We start from the raw sequence: 16,040 nt of genomic DNA, 5'->3' as shown, positions 1-16,040 counted from the left end.
TTGTATATGTGTGCCGCTGCTTGCTCCCCGTCTTCCTTTCGCACTCATTTACAATGTACCGATAATCCAATGATAGGTGGGAATAAATCGAGGCACAATGTCATCTTTACGTACCTTAACCTCACGCACAATACGCACTGTGTAACCAACAAAAACGAAAAAAGAAAAAGAAAAGAAAAATAGTTACCATCCATTCAGGCACAAACAAGGTCACGAAAACCGTTGAACCCAGGGGACTCATCCCACGGTGCATCACTTCGCTGTTGCAGAATACAGAAACAAGTAATCGACTGCAGTGAAACCACATAAGCAACACATATATACTATAATTAAACCAGATTATAGGACGAAGGTGTTTTTTGACCATGCACCGGGAAAGGTCGACGTTGGTCTCATACACAGGGGTGACACAAACCCGCCATTGCTGTAACTGCCCTCAAGCGGGTACTTTTGGCAAAACTGAGGTCATGTGACTTTGTTTACATGTCGTTTTGCCGCTTACCGACATCTTTCCGTCGTCATAATGCCAAGAGATGAACGTATTTTGCTAGCGTAAACTATGCGGTGCGTCTTCCGCAACATATGGTGGCCCATTTCTCCTTAGTTTGAGTACGTCGCATCAGCTCAGAAGGAGCATGGAAGTGACATTTAACATGACTCGAAAACCTGCTTCATTTGTGAAGCTGTTCACAAGAAGTCATCATGCAAAATATTTCCGATCTGCGGCGTATTGTCACTGCGCAATAAAATTTACAAAAGACAGTCGGAGAACAGCAGTCGCGGGCGAGAGACACGAGCCCCGCTTGACGTAGAAGCTGCTCGGTGCCTTTTTTCTTTGTTTTTTCATCTCGGCTCAGGCGCCGCTTATCCATATTCCAGCTGCGCCGTCGGACGTCACTGGTCACGTGCTGTAACCCGTGATACGTCACGCCGTCTTCGGCTTCGCTTCGGCGCTCTTCGGATGTGGAGAGCGTTCTTTAAAGGGACTATGAAACGATTTTTTTCTTCGTTTCGTTCGAAAGAAGACATTTTTCTGAGTCTAGAACCGAAATTTTACTTTCGTCGCGCGAGCGGATTTCTCGGGAGCGAATTTAAACGGAGCGGCGAAGGAGGACAGCTGGCGCCGCGCCGTGACGAGCTGCCGAGCGGAGACACAACGGGTAACTTGACGCGACCACGGCCGGCTCAGCAACACGTCATCGTGACGTGTTGCCGAGCCGAGGAATCCCGCCAGGAGCATGCGCCGTAGGATCCCGCGTATGCGTTCATCGGGAGTGGAAATCTCCATGACAGCAGCTTTCGCGCGATCGGCAGATTTCGGCAGTGGTGGCAGCCACAGCGCGAGCTCGCGGCATTACTTGCCATTGTGCAACACCGATGACGTAACGGGGAACCGAAGAGCGGTCCGTACAGTTACACCATCGGCAGGGAAATATGCGCGGGAGAGGAGGAACGCGGAAGAGACATTTCCAGCGCGCGCTCCTCGCAGAATGGAGCGATTTCGTCCGGAAAAATTTGTGGCATATTAGTTTCTCTGCGGGAAGAACAGTTTCCATCGAAAAAAAGTATGGGGGTTCGGGAAATTTCATAGTCCCTTTAAAGGCGTGCGGAACACAGCCTTGCGCGTGCTCTCTGGGTTACCTGCGCTCATCGTTCTTCCAAGCAGCTCATTTTATTTGTTGTAGAAGACGTCGCAGCGAAAAACTAAAATATTTTTGGGGTCACTTCCACGCTTCTTTAATGCGCGGTCGCCATCACATCTTTGGAAGTCTTCAACAGTACGAGGCCTTATATGCAAAACTGCTCGTTTTAATGCGAGATTATCGGATAAAAATAATTACCGTGATCGAAAGGCATCCGAAACATCGCGCAGAAACATCAACCGCATTGTTTACAAACGGATTGGCCGCTGATCACGGGCGCCGCCGTAGGTCACGTGCGCCTTGACGTTCGCTGTGACGTGCGACCAGGACCTTTCCAGGATGCATTGCGTTCGCACAGCACGCTTTCGTCTAAGGAAGCAATACAATGGATGCCACCCCTGTGGTCTCATATATGCCACGCGTTTTTCAGCAATGGGTGGTAGACGATGCCATCTTCTGTTTCTTCTTTTTTTTGCTTGCACTTGTTCGGTCCGTTTGTAGTTCGCGCTGTGTCGCCTTTGTGCTAAAATCAGTGCATTGGGGAAAGTACCGCTAACCTCTGATCTTCGCCACCGCGACATTGAAAAAAAACAATGGCGGCCGTAGCGTGCCAACACAGCCGCCATTGTTGTTACAAGGTCGAGGCGGGAAAGGATTCTCCATTAAATTCATCATCGAGGTAACGTTGTCTTTCTGGGTACAAAGACACTTATCTCTCTCTCTTTTAAATTTGTAGGTTGTAGGTCGTCCCATAGTCCAGTTTATGTATAGGGTAGTTGACTTACCCGACGTTTGCTTTCGTATAGAATTCCCGTTCTGCCTGATGCGCAGTATCCAAAGTGCGCATGCTTTCAAACTCCGTGTCTTCGTACAAAGATGTGATAGGACGTGCCTGAAGCATGTTACGTTATCGGTGACACAAAACTTGCATATTGCAAACCACGCCCGACCATAGACTCTTCCGCGTAACGGCACCGACCTGAAGCAGGAAGATATTTTCGCCTCGAATCGCCCATTCCATGTCTCTCGAATCGCCGAAGTACCTGTCGACCTGCAAGAAAAGGGGGTGAAGTGAAACGCGGTATAATGTTATTTCAAAAACGAAGAGTTCATTTCATACACACAGAAAAAGAAAAGAAACGCGCACCATTTCATTTCCCGTTGCTGAACATCCAGTTTTGCTATGTTTTTCTACGTGCCGATTACATGTGTGTTTTGTAAACGAACCAGCGAGCCGCATATAGTTTACCACAATCTGCGCAGGCAATATATCTTGCGGGTCATGCATCATTCTAAAGTCAGCGGTAATAAAACCACCAACGCAGTGAAAACTTTTCTTGGTTGCTGTTTCTGCTTGCCGATATCGATTCACTGTCGTCGCTTCACAAACTCGGTTCCCTGGGTCGTGAAGAACCGCGTTTGTCGATGACACGAAAAATGTTCGGCGTTGCCGAATTTATGTATCACGTGAGTGGAGAAGACAGTCTTGAGGATATCAAATTTCAGCTCAAGCCAGACGTAGCTGCCTCAGCGTTCAACAGCGTAATAGAAGAAGAAGAAAGAAAAAAAAACAAGAAAAGCCTGCCCTCCAGCAGCACACGTCAGCCACGTCAGCTGACCAAGAAAGTACAAGATAGTCGCATCTGAATGTGTCCAGAAAGATAGCCGAAAAATGTTTTCATAGGAACCATTAGGACTTTGACCGTCAGGCAACGGTATACGTACGATAGACCCTATTCTTGCCAGTTGCAGTGCTTGTCCTTCGGAGATACTGCACTTATTTTCTTCATCAACGTAGCTCTCTGTCCTTGTGCCTCCAGAGTCTGTAGCCCAGAGAAAAACAAATGTGTGCATAACACGATGTGAAAGAGACGCTAGAGGGGGTTATTACCGTCTATGACGATCTTGCTGCCTTTGGCCCCTGGAGTCACTTCCCCCAATGTCATCTTTCCATCGCTCCCTTTGTTGACGGATATGATGTCAGACTCTACAAGCCCAGATACTACGCTCTGTCGGCGAGAGTATAGGACACAATCAGAAAACCACGGCAGAAAAGGAAAGGCAGCCATATAATGAGGCTTGTACAGTGACGTCATGTTTGGTCAGGTGACATTGGAAAACATATTGCCGCACGGGAGTTACAGTATAGGAGGGCATGCCGCGTGAGTGAGGGCATTACGAGAGCAAATTGCAAAAACCACAGGCTGCTGCCTCATTCGGCCCGCAGTAAGACGCATTCCCATGTCCTCCCGTGTCACGTGCCTCCAAGGCGCGCAAAGGCTGCGCGTGACGTCACGTGCAGAAGCCTCACTGGGAGTAATGGCCGTACTTCTCCGAGCCCGTAGTTAGCGGTAATGTACGTTACGGCTGGGTTACCACTGCGGGGATCGCACGTGAACATCACTCCTGCGACATCGGAAGCCACCATCTCCATGATGACCACTGCCATGGGAGAGTTCAGCAACTGGCCATAGCGCCTGAGGTACGAGACGTCATGTTACGTACCCGCTTTCCGTGACAGCAAGACATGTTTATTACTATCACTAGCGTGCATCATGTGTGTTTGCTAGAACAACAACAACAACATAGATGAATGGATGATGATGATGTGGGATGTTGTTCGCTAGAAGACAGTACAGGATGCCTGTAACGTCCATAGGGACGTCCTAAAAGAAGACTGTAGAAAGTGAACGCCGTCATGCTATTACCTCTTGTACTGAATTGCAACGGGGCTGAACTGTGACGCCCAGCATTTGACGACAGCTTCGTACACCTGAAGATTGAAATTGATCAAACTGGTATTTAAGTGTTCAACAGCATAGCCTGACTTACAGCTTCAATTCCACGAATTCCGAGGAAGGTTTCTAGCTGGCCTGCTCCCGACATTTCGGACGTGTCTTCTCCTAATCAATCGAATTGGTGATGTAGTGTTATATGTTATCTATTAGGACGTATTCGCCATCGTCCCCGGTATATGTGACGTCATGTCAACGTACCTGTGCAGGAACTCCTTACGGCGAATCTTTTTGTCTCAATGTCACCATCAAGTGCCAGAAATAAAGCGTTTCTGATTTGTTTCTTCAGCTCGTTCGGCAGCGCCATGTTCCTGATGTTTTTCACCGCTCTAGAAAGGAGCACGCTTTTGTAGCAAAAAAAAAAAAAAATCATGGTCGATCCGTTGGTGGATCCGACGGAAATGCGTTGGCATTAAAACTTGAAAACCCTTTGGGAATTCCCCTTCACAACGCTACACAACCCTTCACACGACCCTACACAACGCTAACGCTCAACAGCATCCGAAGCAAAACGAGCCCTTAGAGCTTCCTCCGATTCAGCTTGGCGACGCCGTCTCGCAGCTTCAGCCTTCTTTCGCCGCCGCTCCTCCGCACAGCTTTCATAACCCATGGCGCGCTCACGCACACACGTCTGAACTTGTCGACCACCACAGCTGCACTGCCGACGCGCAGCGTCGCGCTCTCCACGCGCGCTCTCCTTCCCTTTCTACTCACCGCTCATGCGCGCCGCGCCGTGGCTACAGACAGACCACGCCGCGATTCTTTCGTAGCGAGGACTCTAATGCTAACGAATTAGGAAAATGAAAGAAACATTGTGTCTACACAAAGTCCATTGAGACAAGCTGTTTCTGCAATCGAGTGCTCTGAACGCTTTGAAGTCAAAAAGCGCATGAGAAAAATTGGGTACACTAGGTACACACTGGGTGTGCTGGGTACCCTGGGTACACTTCTAACAAAGTGTCGCAGTCTGGACCATATAGAGGTAGAATGCAAGACACTGATAGCAGCAGTAAGCCCCTCTCCTGTAGCTCGGCGGCAATATCACGAGCGTGCCCACAGCCTTCCGAAACGGGTTCGAATGCAGGCATCGTGCCATCCGGTTGGTCCAACTATTGAAGAGACGTACCTCTCCGAGACTCGGGTCACTTCTTCGATGGTTTTTTCTCTGCAGAGGAAGATAATGTTTATTTCCGGACGTGTTCAAAAGTGAATGTTCATATTGAATCAATGCTGAACAATAAGCATCGAATCTGCGCACCCTTGAGCTTCTTGCAAGATGGACTGCAACAGGTTCGCTGGACCGTTCCTCAAGAACAAGTCGTACGCGGCTGTTGTGACAATGACTCCACCGGGAACTTTGAAGACCTGTTTACGGGTATCAAGACATTGTAGTTCCTGAACATGAACCTCATTCACAAGTACACGAAGGGGAGACCAGTAAACAAAGGATCGGATGTTCGCAGGGGAGAGAGACAAACCAGTGAGTGCCTGCTCTTCGTTTTTAGGGCGAGGGCAGTACTATTTTTGCAATGCGATGTGGGCAAGCATTGCGCTTGTCCCATACTACAGATGGAAATGCAAAAAAGAAAAAAAAAACGTCAAAGAGTGGACGATCGCTGTGTGCCCAATCGACTAATCCAGTTCTTCAGTTAAACCGTATATTCACATACCTCTTTATTTTCCTTGGAGATGGCGTTCAGAAGACATAAGGATGACCCTTTCCCACCAGCAACACTGGTATGTCTGCAGACGACATCGGAAATATTGGCTACAAAGGGAACGGTGGATGGACAACCCTCGTCTTGTGTAACTAGAAGAGGAAGGTTCCTGAGATTTATTCCGATCACGGGAACGAATATTCACGAGGTAAACACCGCTAAATATTTCCACTCCAGCCAATAATAACCGCCTTAACTTACGCAGACCGGCATTTAGTTTGAACGCATCAAATAGCCTCGGCGAACTGGAAGATAAGACATTGGAAAGATGATTGGGATGACAGAACAAGGTCAGAGATTAGCCGAGAACGTATAACTAACCTTACCTTATATCTAGAATCCCTAAGCCGGATCCCGGTACCCCGTCGTACGTGAATTCGATATAAAGTAATTGCGTGCCATCAAGCTCTGCAACGTGACGTTTTAAAGTGACGGCATCTTTGATCTGGATTCCATGCTCCTCGCCTGACAGAAGAGAAAATGAATAATCGGAACCAAGAATCAAAAATTGATGACAGCGACAAAGAAAATCGAGTAACTACTATAGTATTCTGCCTTTCAAAGTATAAGGGACAAAAAGAAATGGTAAACGTTACTGAAAAAAAAAAATTTTTTTTTTTCACCTGCTCTTATGCGAAAACTAGGTTTCCCCAGCAACGCAGATACATGGAGATCTGAAGGCGAAGTTTCGGTCACTGGGTCCACTAAGCCATCCGCTGTCTGTAGGTTCCCGTAGATGAATCTAAAATATTTGAAAGACATTCTGTATTTCACACTTGGTGTCTCGCATCAATGAGCGCGACATATACCTTTCTGTGTTTCAGACAGCAATAATCGGTAGGTTATTTTGATCTATGTCCACGTGTTACATATTTTCGTCTAGGAAATTCGCTATTCGGATGTGGATTTCTTATTTTCATGTGGCTTATAGTATTCTGGTTACAGCTGACCCTTTTAAGTAAATCTGGCTGCCGAAATACCTCTCTTCAGCGATATTACCCGAATAATTATCATTGACGATGCAGGTCTGATGATTCACAGCATATACCTATAGGGCATGCATGCCAACGCTGCCTGATTCGTCAGCTGCTGGCAACCTATGAATGATTGACAAACATTGCAGCCAGGAGCGAAAAATGATCGCAGTTGGGATTGTTCTGACGCAGATTCATAGCTGATACGCTTCCATCACTTCATGTACGGCTCCAGTCAAAGTTAATAATAACACTGGAGAAAATTCTGTCTCACTTCAGAGCGTGATAACAGCCACACTGGGGGCACTGGAGGAATGTTAAGTGAACAAAATCCGTGCGTTCAACTAACAGAATAATTGTGTTCAATTAAGATTTCCTCATGGGTTCCTCCAAGGGTTGCTGTAATCGCGTTCGGGAACGAGACCACATTTTTTGCAGTGGTATTATTAGCTTTGACGGGAGGTGTACAAGCACATCTAACCATTGCAACAGTACCTAATAAAATTCCCTGCGGAACGCGATATTTGACGCTATACTGGAATTCTGAACAGAACGCACAAAGTGTCGCCACAAGGCACGAGGTATGCTTGGATACGGAAGCGATACAAGCCTTTTGGCCACCGCTATATCTTATCTCAATTTCTTCACGTACCTTGACATATCTGGCGCATCCTCGGAATTCCCGTAGCCAGTATTCGGGTGATAGCAGGCTAAATGAAAACTCTGTGAACCCTATAGAGACGTTAATCACTTTGGTTAGTACGATCTATATCACTCTTAAAACAAAGCTTCGACACATGGCACGTTGAAGGCTAACCATTGTACAGAGTGACTTGCGGAAAGCGCAGGGCGTACGCCCCTTTTGTGAGAATTAACATTTGTGCATAAGTGTCACAAAAGGGTGTACGTCTCCCGTTTTCAACAAATCAGGGGAGAGAACGATGCCACCCGGGATGATGGTTGGCCAGGAGCGTGCTATGTGGTGAAGTTCATTTTTAAGAACATTCATTCATCCATTAGAAGTCGGCCCATAACGCACATTCCCCAGGGCGTCAGTCGTGACGTTGCCCACATCTGTGAGGCCGACAACCCAGCGAGCCCTTTCACAATCACCACACCACCACCATCATTTTAAGAATATACTCGATCACCTTTCGGTAAATGGTGGCAGCGCCAACGAAAGATATCTTACCTTTGTATGACCGAACACGTGACTAGCTTTTGTGACACTTTCTGTACTGACGCCTGCAATGGAAGCAATCACTTATTTTATTAAGGGCCAGTAAGAGAACCCAAATTCAGACGATCACCATTTAGCTGTTAATAGCACCTACATCCTTTCAGTCGCTGTCTGGTACCCCAGAGGTACATCTCAGATTCTTTTTCGTCGCCTAGTGCGACGGTGCCCATGAGGTGACCCCGTTGTTCGTATCCGTCGACGAGTTGGTATGCACTATAATCGTATAGAGTACTTTAGACACTTTCTTGCGTGGCTCTTCATTTGCGTTTGTGTTACTTGGCGGTTACCGGGACTGTACGTTCTAAAAAGTGAACTTCACAGCATAGCATGCTCTGCGCCAACCCATGAATGATATGGTTATCGCTTCTGATTCGGGGAGAGAGGGGGCGTACGCCTTTTTGTGTCAGTTTGGATACTCGATTTGGATAACTGACACAAAAAGACGTTGGTTGGCGCAGAGAGTGCTATGCCGTGAAGTCTGGTTTTCAGAGTGATACTTGGACATTAAACGAGTATCGAAAGGAGTTCGAAAGAGAGAGAGAGAGACAGAAAGAAAACCTGAAATAAAATCAATGAAACTTCGCGATGAGGGACTGTTCGAAGAGGCATTACTACACTCTAAAAACAGAGCTTCACCACATAGCACGTTCCTAACCAACCATCATACCGAATGATATCATTCTGTGTCATTATTTGTTCAAAACAGGGGGGAGGTGCCTATTTGGAACAAGATAATCTGTCCCAGATAGGCGCCGCCTCCCATTTTCATCAAATCAATGCACAGAATGATATCATTCGGAAAGATGGTTGGCTAGGAGCGTGCTATGTGGTGAAGTTCTGTTCTAACAGTGTACACTCTAAAAACAGAGCTTCACCGCATAGCACGCTCTTAGCCAACCATCATCCCGAATGACAACGTCCTCTCTCTTGATTCGATGGCAACGGGAGGCGTACGCCATTTTTGTGCACTTGTGAATTGCATAATGGTACAGAAATGGCGTACGGCCGCCGTTTTCAGCAAATCAGGAGAAAGAACGATGCCACTCGAGATGATGGTTGGCTAGGAGCGTACTATGCTGTGAAGTTCATTTTTTCTGCAGAAGGCGGGTCTTGCTCAACGACCTCTCGCTCTAACGCTTTTCTCTCCCCGACGAACTCATGCACCCTCTACGCATCTCCACCCTTCATCCTCTGTCCTCCATCCGTCTTTCTTTTTTTGGCTATAGTCGTGACGACGCCCACTTTTGTGTGGCCAACAACGCTCGAGCCGATCCTGCCTTCGCCCCTCCCCCCTCCTCATTTTTAAGAGTGCACAAAAAGAACGAGGAGAGAAACGAAAAAAAGAAAAAAAGGAAAGCGCCGTCACTCTTGTAACCTTAATGACACCAGCGGTGATATTGCGAGGAGGGACTGTTCGAAGAATAATTTTGTATCAACATGTTACGCATCACGACCACATTACAAGGGCATTAAATTATGATGCACCCACTCGCAGAGCAAGAGTCTTATTTACCGTTCGCAGTTGGAGATAGTTTGTCTTAGCGATTCCACAAGGCAGCCATCAAGTATAGAATCATGAGACGCATTGGTTTGGATGTCGACCACATGCGACGACGCCTTCCACCTGTCAAGAGAACGAATGCATAATCGTTAATTCAGTCTCAGAATGCACTTCGGGATAAGCTTCGCAACCAAGTTGGGATCATACTCGTAAAACATAAGAGCAAACTATACGGAACACGTACAGAAAATTCAGTCGGACGTGCAGGCTCGAAGTGCTGGAGTCGTCACTCGACGGGGATCTGCGAATGAACGGTCAATTCTAAGCAGCGAACCACATAATAGCCCAATCATCATAGAGGACGGCAACGTTCTCTCTTCTGATTCGCTGAAAACGACAGGCGCCCGCTTTTTTGTGTCAATATGAATGTTTATTAATGGCTGCGGCTGGTGGAGCTCTGTTTTCTTTTTTTTTTATATAGAGTAAAGAGAGCTACAATGTTCTGAGTGCTTCTTAGTACTTATTTTCTTAGTAGAGTGTAACTTAGTATAGTTAAGCGTATTAGTAATTAACATAATAATTAGTAGATAGTAACTTCTTAGTACAGTGCTGGACAAAAGTTTACGACACACGCTCTGGCACATTCTTTCCTCAGAGTAACACGCTAGCTGCAAATGGTACCGTACGGACTTGCAAGACAGGTGACTGGGTTACCTATAGGCACGTGTCTGTAAGTCCGTGCGGTCCCATTCGCTTCTAACGCGTTACTCCGAGGAAAGAATGTACCAGAGCGTGTTCGTAAACTGTTGTCCAGCACCATATACATTGCGCAGTAGGACGTCAATCGTCAGCGTGTAAGTAGACGACTGCTTTGCTCTTACCTCACGAGACCGTTGAATGCAATCCTCCACTGTCTCATCGGGGCCAGACATTCGATTCGTAGTCCTTTCGCGGCAAAGCCTTCTTTCCCGCTGAGATCCAGCAGTGAGTGTTCCACGAGTTCATAATGATCGCCATTCTTCATTCGCAAGTATATCCACAGGTCCAGGCAGCGGCCACGTCTTCTGCTAACTCTCATGACGAAGCACTCTCCTGTGGTTCTCGTTCCGCAAAAGAACATCTCGTCCTTCTTCTGGAAGGGACAAGAAAATCTTGAAACACATTCTGAAAAACTGAACTTGACCGCATAGCACGCTGTGCGCCAATCATTGTCACGAATGATAGGGTTATCGCTCGTGATTGGAAGACAGATGGTAGCGTACGCCTTTTTGTGGCAATTTTCACGACTGACGCCCTGGGGAAATGTGCGTCCTGGGTCAACTTCTAAGGGAACTGTGCCGACATATGTCTGAAAGCGTCTGAGGAAAACCCAGGAAAAACCCCAGACAGCACAGCCGCCACCGGGATTCGAACCCTGGTATGCTCTTTGTGGACCACACTCTTAAAAATGAACTTCACCGCACAGCACGCTCCTAGCCAACCACCATCTCGAATGATATCGTTATCTTCCCTGATTAGTTGAAAACGGGAGGCGTACGCATTTTCTGTGACAATTATGAACAGCATAAGTGTCACAAAAAAGGCGCATGCCTCCCGTTTTCAACAAGTCAGGGCAGATTACGATTTCGAGATGATGGCTGGCTAGGAGTTTTGCTATGCAGTGAAGTTAATTTTTAAGAGTGCAGCTTCCCGAATAACACCGTCGTCCTCCCCTGATTTGTTGGAAACGGGATCGAGTACGCCTTTTTAGGACACTACTGCAGTTATGTTAATTGTCACAAATAGGCATACGCCCCTCGCGCTTTCCACAGGTCGGGACTGATAAATGTATCATTCTGCGCAATGATTAGCCTTCACCGTGCCATGTGGTGAAGTTCTTTTTTTTAGATGATGGTTGTGGTGGTGGTGGTGGCTGTGAAAGGGCTCGCCATTGTCAGTCTCACAGAGGTGGGCAACGTCACGACGAATGCCATGAGGGAATCTGCGTCCTGGGCCGACTTCTTCTATTAAAAATAAACTTCACCACACCAGCACGCTCCCAGCTAACCAAAAGCCCGAGTGACATCGTTCTCTCCCCTGACTTGTTAAAAACGTGAGGCGTACGCCTTTTTGTGACACTTATGCAGAAATGTTAATGTTGCCACAAAAAGGCGTACGCCCCGCGCTTTCCACACATCAAAAGTGACAGATTATTTGGGTATGTGTGGGGTATGTAATTATGGGGCTGTATCCTAAAATGACAACTATGTAACTGGAACAGGAACTTGAGTGCACTCACGAAACGCATAAACTTGAACAGGAACTTGGGTGCACTCAATTTCCTGTTCCCTGTCCTGGGTGTTACTGCTATGAGGTGAATAGTACCTTACCCTGCCAAGTTTCTCGCGTGTCGGTCGCTCTATTTCCCATTCCGCTTCAGGAAAAAGAATCCCGTCGGTGTACGGATCCTTCTTTGCACCGAAAAAGTTACGCTCTGGAATCTTCCATTTCCGGTTCCACAACAAGTAACGAAGGTACAGGTAACACAATATACGGTTCCACAGCAGTCCAAGATCTGGAAGATGAACCGGCATGACCACATGCACATCCACAACGCACATTTGCCATTCCATGCAGAATAATATCCTGACGACGGACAAATCAGACAACGTTTACTATAGAACGCGATCGGTGGTGTTAGACTTGGAATATTAACACCACAACGTCGTTTATAGAAACAGCCTGCCGTTCGTTTTGTTCTGCGCACTCTCAGAACAGAACTTCACCGTATAGCACGCCAACCACTGTCACGAATATTCGGGTTATTGCTTCTGATTCGAAGATCGAGGGGCTGTACCCGTTTCTGTAGCAATTTGGATCTATGATAATTGCTACAAAAAGGCTTACACTCCCTCTCTCTCTTTCTCTCCTTAAATAATAATAATAAATAGTTTATTTCCACATCAGAAGCGATAACCATATCATTTGTGGCAGCGCACCCAAACAACAGAACTTCACCACATAGCACGCTCCTAGCCAACCATCATCTCGAATGATATCGTTATCTGCCCTGATTTATTGAGAACGGGAGGCGTACGCCTTTTTTGTGACACTTATGCGGTTCATAATTGTCACAGAAAAGGCGTACGCCTCCCGATTTCAACAAATCAGGGCGTACAACGATATCATTCGTGATGATGGTTTGGCTAGGAGCGTGCTATGCGGTGAAGTTCTGTTCTGAGCGGGCCCTTTCAGCCCTACCACCACCAACACCTGTTCTGAGGGAGCGGTGAAGCAGCAATGTTTGGCTTCAAAAATTGCGCGTGAACTGGTTCTTTCTGCTTGGAAAAGATGAAAAAAAAAAAAAAAAAAAAAAGGAAAGAAAAGACACTCCGGTTATTTAGTTCCTTAGTCAGAATTTTTTAAGTTGTGAAGAAGGACAAAAAGTGCTCTCTCACCTTTCTGAGTATATTCAAAACGCAATCCTAGAAACCAGGCAAGAACAGCAAGAATGAACGTCTTCATACTTGCTCCGGGATACTCACAAACAATGAGTTCACGGTGGCGGACACGCTTCGCTGCCTGACTTATCGTGCGCCGATTGACGATATGTTATCAGTGGTCAGCGCACAAGAGTACATTTGGCATGGAACCCATTCAAGTTGCTATTGTGCACACGCTTCTTGTACTATACAAGCAACTTTGGATTTAGGGGCGTTGCGATACTCAATACGTTACGTTACGATAGTCACATTTTCCCGAAAGGCGTAGTTCGGTCATTCGTCACAGCAAAGGTAAGTAGTTGCGAGTTACACCTTTCATCCGTCACATACGACTGTTTGTAAGCAATATTCTTTTCTTGAATTCTTTACAGATTTTTAAAAGAAAATTTGACCGTTCGGCTGGTTCATCTGGCCACCAACTGAGCACCTGCTACAATCTCTCTCGCTCCAAAGCAAGTGGCCTTCCTGTATCGAGAGTGCGCTGTCTTCCTTGCGTTTCTGGTCCACGCGGTTTCAGTTTCGGCTCATTTGCAACAGCAAAACATTCAACGATGCAGGTATTTCAACACACGTGCTGGCGTCAAGACTAAAAAAAACAAAACAAAAAAAAACAAAAAGAAAGAATGATAAACCTGCTTTCAACGAGGATTGTATATAATTGTCTCCCATCTACTATCACCATCGTCGTTGTCGTCATCATTTTTGCCCGAAAAAGGGACTATGAAGGGACGATGAAGGGATTCAACGGAAAAGGGGATTTCTCGGTGTAGAATGGTTCTCAAGGATGACTTTTATCCTAAATATATGACATGCAATGTTTGCCATATTGCATTCCACACGCGGGAAATGTGGCGAGCCCCTACCCCCCCCCCCCCCTTCCCCGTCACTTACATTAGTTTCTCATTTCAAGCAAGCGCGCCAGTGAGGAAAGCCACCTGTTTCTGACGTCACATCTAGTTTCTCCGTCGCGCCGGCAGCGGTCGAGTCGCAGCAGTCGCCTCTTTTTTTTTTCATTTTATGCCGGGATTTTTAGTTAAATATACCCGTTGTCCCAAGCAATGTTCGGTTCATATCCCGCATGGTGGTTATATTATATTAGCACCCATGAATGCATTACACATGTTAACGGAGGTTTGTAGGATATCTTCATGGAATACGAATACGCAAATGGGAACAGAGTCGCCTTATCTATATTCTCAACATCACTCATCCCGGATGTACGGGTAGTACAGGATTCTAGCTTTTTCGGCACGTGGGGGGGTATGTTTATTAAGAAAAAAAGAAAGGAAAGGTTAGCCAGGCAAAGAGCCGGCTTGCTATTCCGAAAAAAAAAAAGGCACGTGCTGTCACATGCTGCCCTTTATCTACGCGGTTTACGTGTTAGGCACCCAGCGGGCTGGGCGACAACGGTCCCTTGCACATCTGAAGAAGAGACGTTATCTCTTATCTCTTCTTCCCCCCCCCCCCCCCTCTGGTACACCAGCCTCTTCCGTGTTCGTGTCTGCGTACCTGGCAGCCCCTTTGGATTTTCGTGCACCACCTTTGAAACGCTCTTGTGGGCAATACCTATAGGTAATGCCAAACGACAATCACACACGCTTCCCCAACCCAAGGTCTCCTCGGCGAACACCGTTGTCGTAGTGGTCTCTGCTCCTCACCGGGTATCCGCACGAGCGACTTTATCTGGCGAGACGTCGGCAAAGGAGAGCGAGGAGGAAAGCACGCGCCAACGAGATATCGCGGAAGAAATACCGAGCGCATCCGTATACGACGCATGAAGTGACGATGAAGAAGTTACTCAAACACGCGGCGGAGGACGGCTCTGAATGCAGCGCAGCTAGCCGATGCAGTTTTTCGTCGGAGAAATTCTGTGAAACTCGCACATAGTCTCTCGGCGGTAGACGAGTGCACGAGAAGACGTGACGTTGCTCACGTGCACCCAAGAAACTGTGACGCCGCTCGTGTAGCCCTCGCGCCTCCGCCGAGATCTCGCCCGAAAAAGTCGCTCGTGCGGATACCCGGTCAGCTGGGGATGGCGCTGGTGTGGAGTGGAAACAAAATGGCTTCCACATTCGCCAGTGGAGCTCAGTGTCGCTATTCGGAAGGCTATCTGGGCGCTACATGGAAGTATCGCATACGTATTATGTAGTACTCAGTGTAATGTATGGGGCTGTTTAGGGCAGATGACCACTCACATTGACTCGTCGTGAACTTCGGCTCGCTGATGTCGACATCTTATAGCGGAACATAGAGCTGAACATACTAGATCGTTTTGTGACAATTGTCATAACTGCACGAGCATCACAAAAAAGCGTACACTTCTATTTTAAAAAAAATCATTAGGGCATACGCCGTTTTGTGACAATTACACAATGTCGCTGAACTCGACCGCGTAGCACGCTTCTGGCCATGCATGATCCCGAATGACATCATTTTCGTCCCAGATTTGTTAAAAACGGGAGGAGTATGCTTTTTTTTGTGGCACCGGCGAAGTTACCTTAATTTTCACAAAGAGGCGTACACCTGGTGTTAGTGCCATGAGTACGTGGTCGCCTGTAACCAGAGACCCAAGAGATCAGCAAGATAAATAATCAAATAATAACTAAGGCAGTTAATTAACAAGCAAGTGGCACATCTTTTACAACATGCACTTCATATCATGGCATTATACGAGAGAGAGAGAGAGA

At 46.9% G+C, this 16,040-nt stretch overlaps 1 protein-coding gene across 2 annotated transcripts in view; it reads right to left on the bottom strand.

Moving 5' to 3' along the window:
* The window catches only part of LOC135370706 (rifampicin phosphotransferase-like), a 28,120-nt gene extending 14,145 nt beyond the window's left edge, over window positions 1-13,975 (bottom strand). The window contains exons 1-23 of one of the 2 annotated variants that reach the window (XM_064604506.1): window positions 13,309-13,975; window positions 12,241-12,425; window positions 10,753-11,003; window positions 10,116-10,172; window positions 9,884-9,994; window positions 8,465-8,583; window positions 8,323-8,375; window positions 7,783-7,862; window positions 6,780-6,898; window positions 6,483-6,621; window positions 6,358-6,401; window positions 6,109-6,248; window positions 5,697-5,803; window positions 5,565-5,603; window positions 4,640-4,767; window positions 4,476-4,546; window positions 4,352-4,416; window positions 3,973-4,120; window positions 3,535-3,652; window positions 3,369-3,466; window positions 2,623-2,694; window positions 2,429-2,535; window positions 188-260 (exon numbers count right to left, since the gene is read on the bottom strand). In XM_064604506.1, coding sequence (XP_064460576.1) covers window positions 188-260; window positions 2,429-2,535; window positions 2,623-2,694; window positions 3,369-3,466; window positions 3,535-3,652; window positions 3,973-4,120; window positions 4,352-4,416; window positions 4,476-4,546; window positions 4,640-4,767; window positions 5,565-5,603; window positions 5,697-5,803; window positions 6,109-6,248; window positions 6,358-6,401; window positions 6,483-6,621; window positions 6,780-6,898; window positions 7,783-7,862; window positions 8,323-8,375; window positions 8,465-8,583; window positions 9,884-9,994; window positions 10,116-10,172; window positions 10,753-11,003; window positions 12,241-12,425; window positions 13,309-13,375 — 2,391 coding nt within the window. In that variant the 5' untranslated portion in view covers window positions 13,376-13,975. The remainder of the gene's footprint in view (window positions 1-187; window positions 261-2,428; window positions 2,536-2,622; window positions 2,695-3,368; window positions 3,467-3,534; window positions 3,653-3,972; window positions 4,121-4,351; window positions 4,417-4,475; window positions 4,547-4,639; window positions 4,768-5,564; window positions 5,604-5,696; window positions 5,804-6,108; window positions 6,249-6,357; window positions 6,402-6,482; window positions 6,622-6,779; window positions 6,899-7,782; window positions 7,863-8,322; window positions 8,376-8,464; window positions 8,584-9,883; window positions 9,995-10,115; window positions 10,173-10,752; window positions 11,004-12,240; window positions 12,426-13,308) is intronic. The other variant, XM_064604507.1, reaches the window with a different exon arrangement.
* Between the last annotated feature and the right edge of the window lie 2,065 nt (window positions 13,976-16,040).

The sequence above is a fragment of the Ornithodoros turicata genome, chromosome 10 (assembly GCF_037126465.1).
Source record: "Ornithodoros turicata isolate Travis chromosome 10, ASM3712646v1, whole genome shotgun sequence".
In the NCBI taxonomy this organism is placed as follows: Eukaryota; Metazoa; Arthropoda; class Arachnida; order Ixodida; family Argasidae; genus Ornithodoros; species Ornithodoros turicata.
The sequence above is the reverse complement of the archived record's forward strand: the minus strand, read 5'-3'. Positions and strand labels throughout refer to the sequence as shown.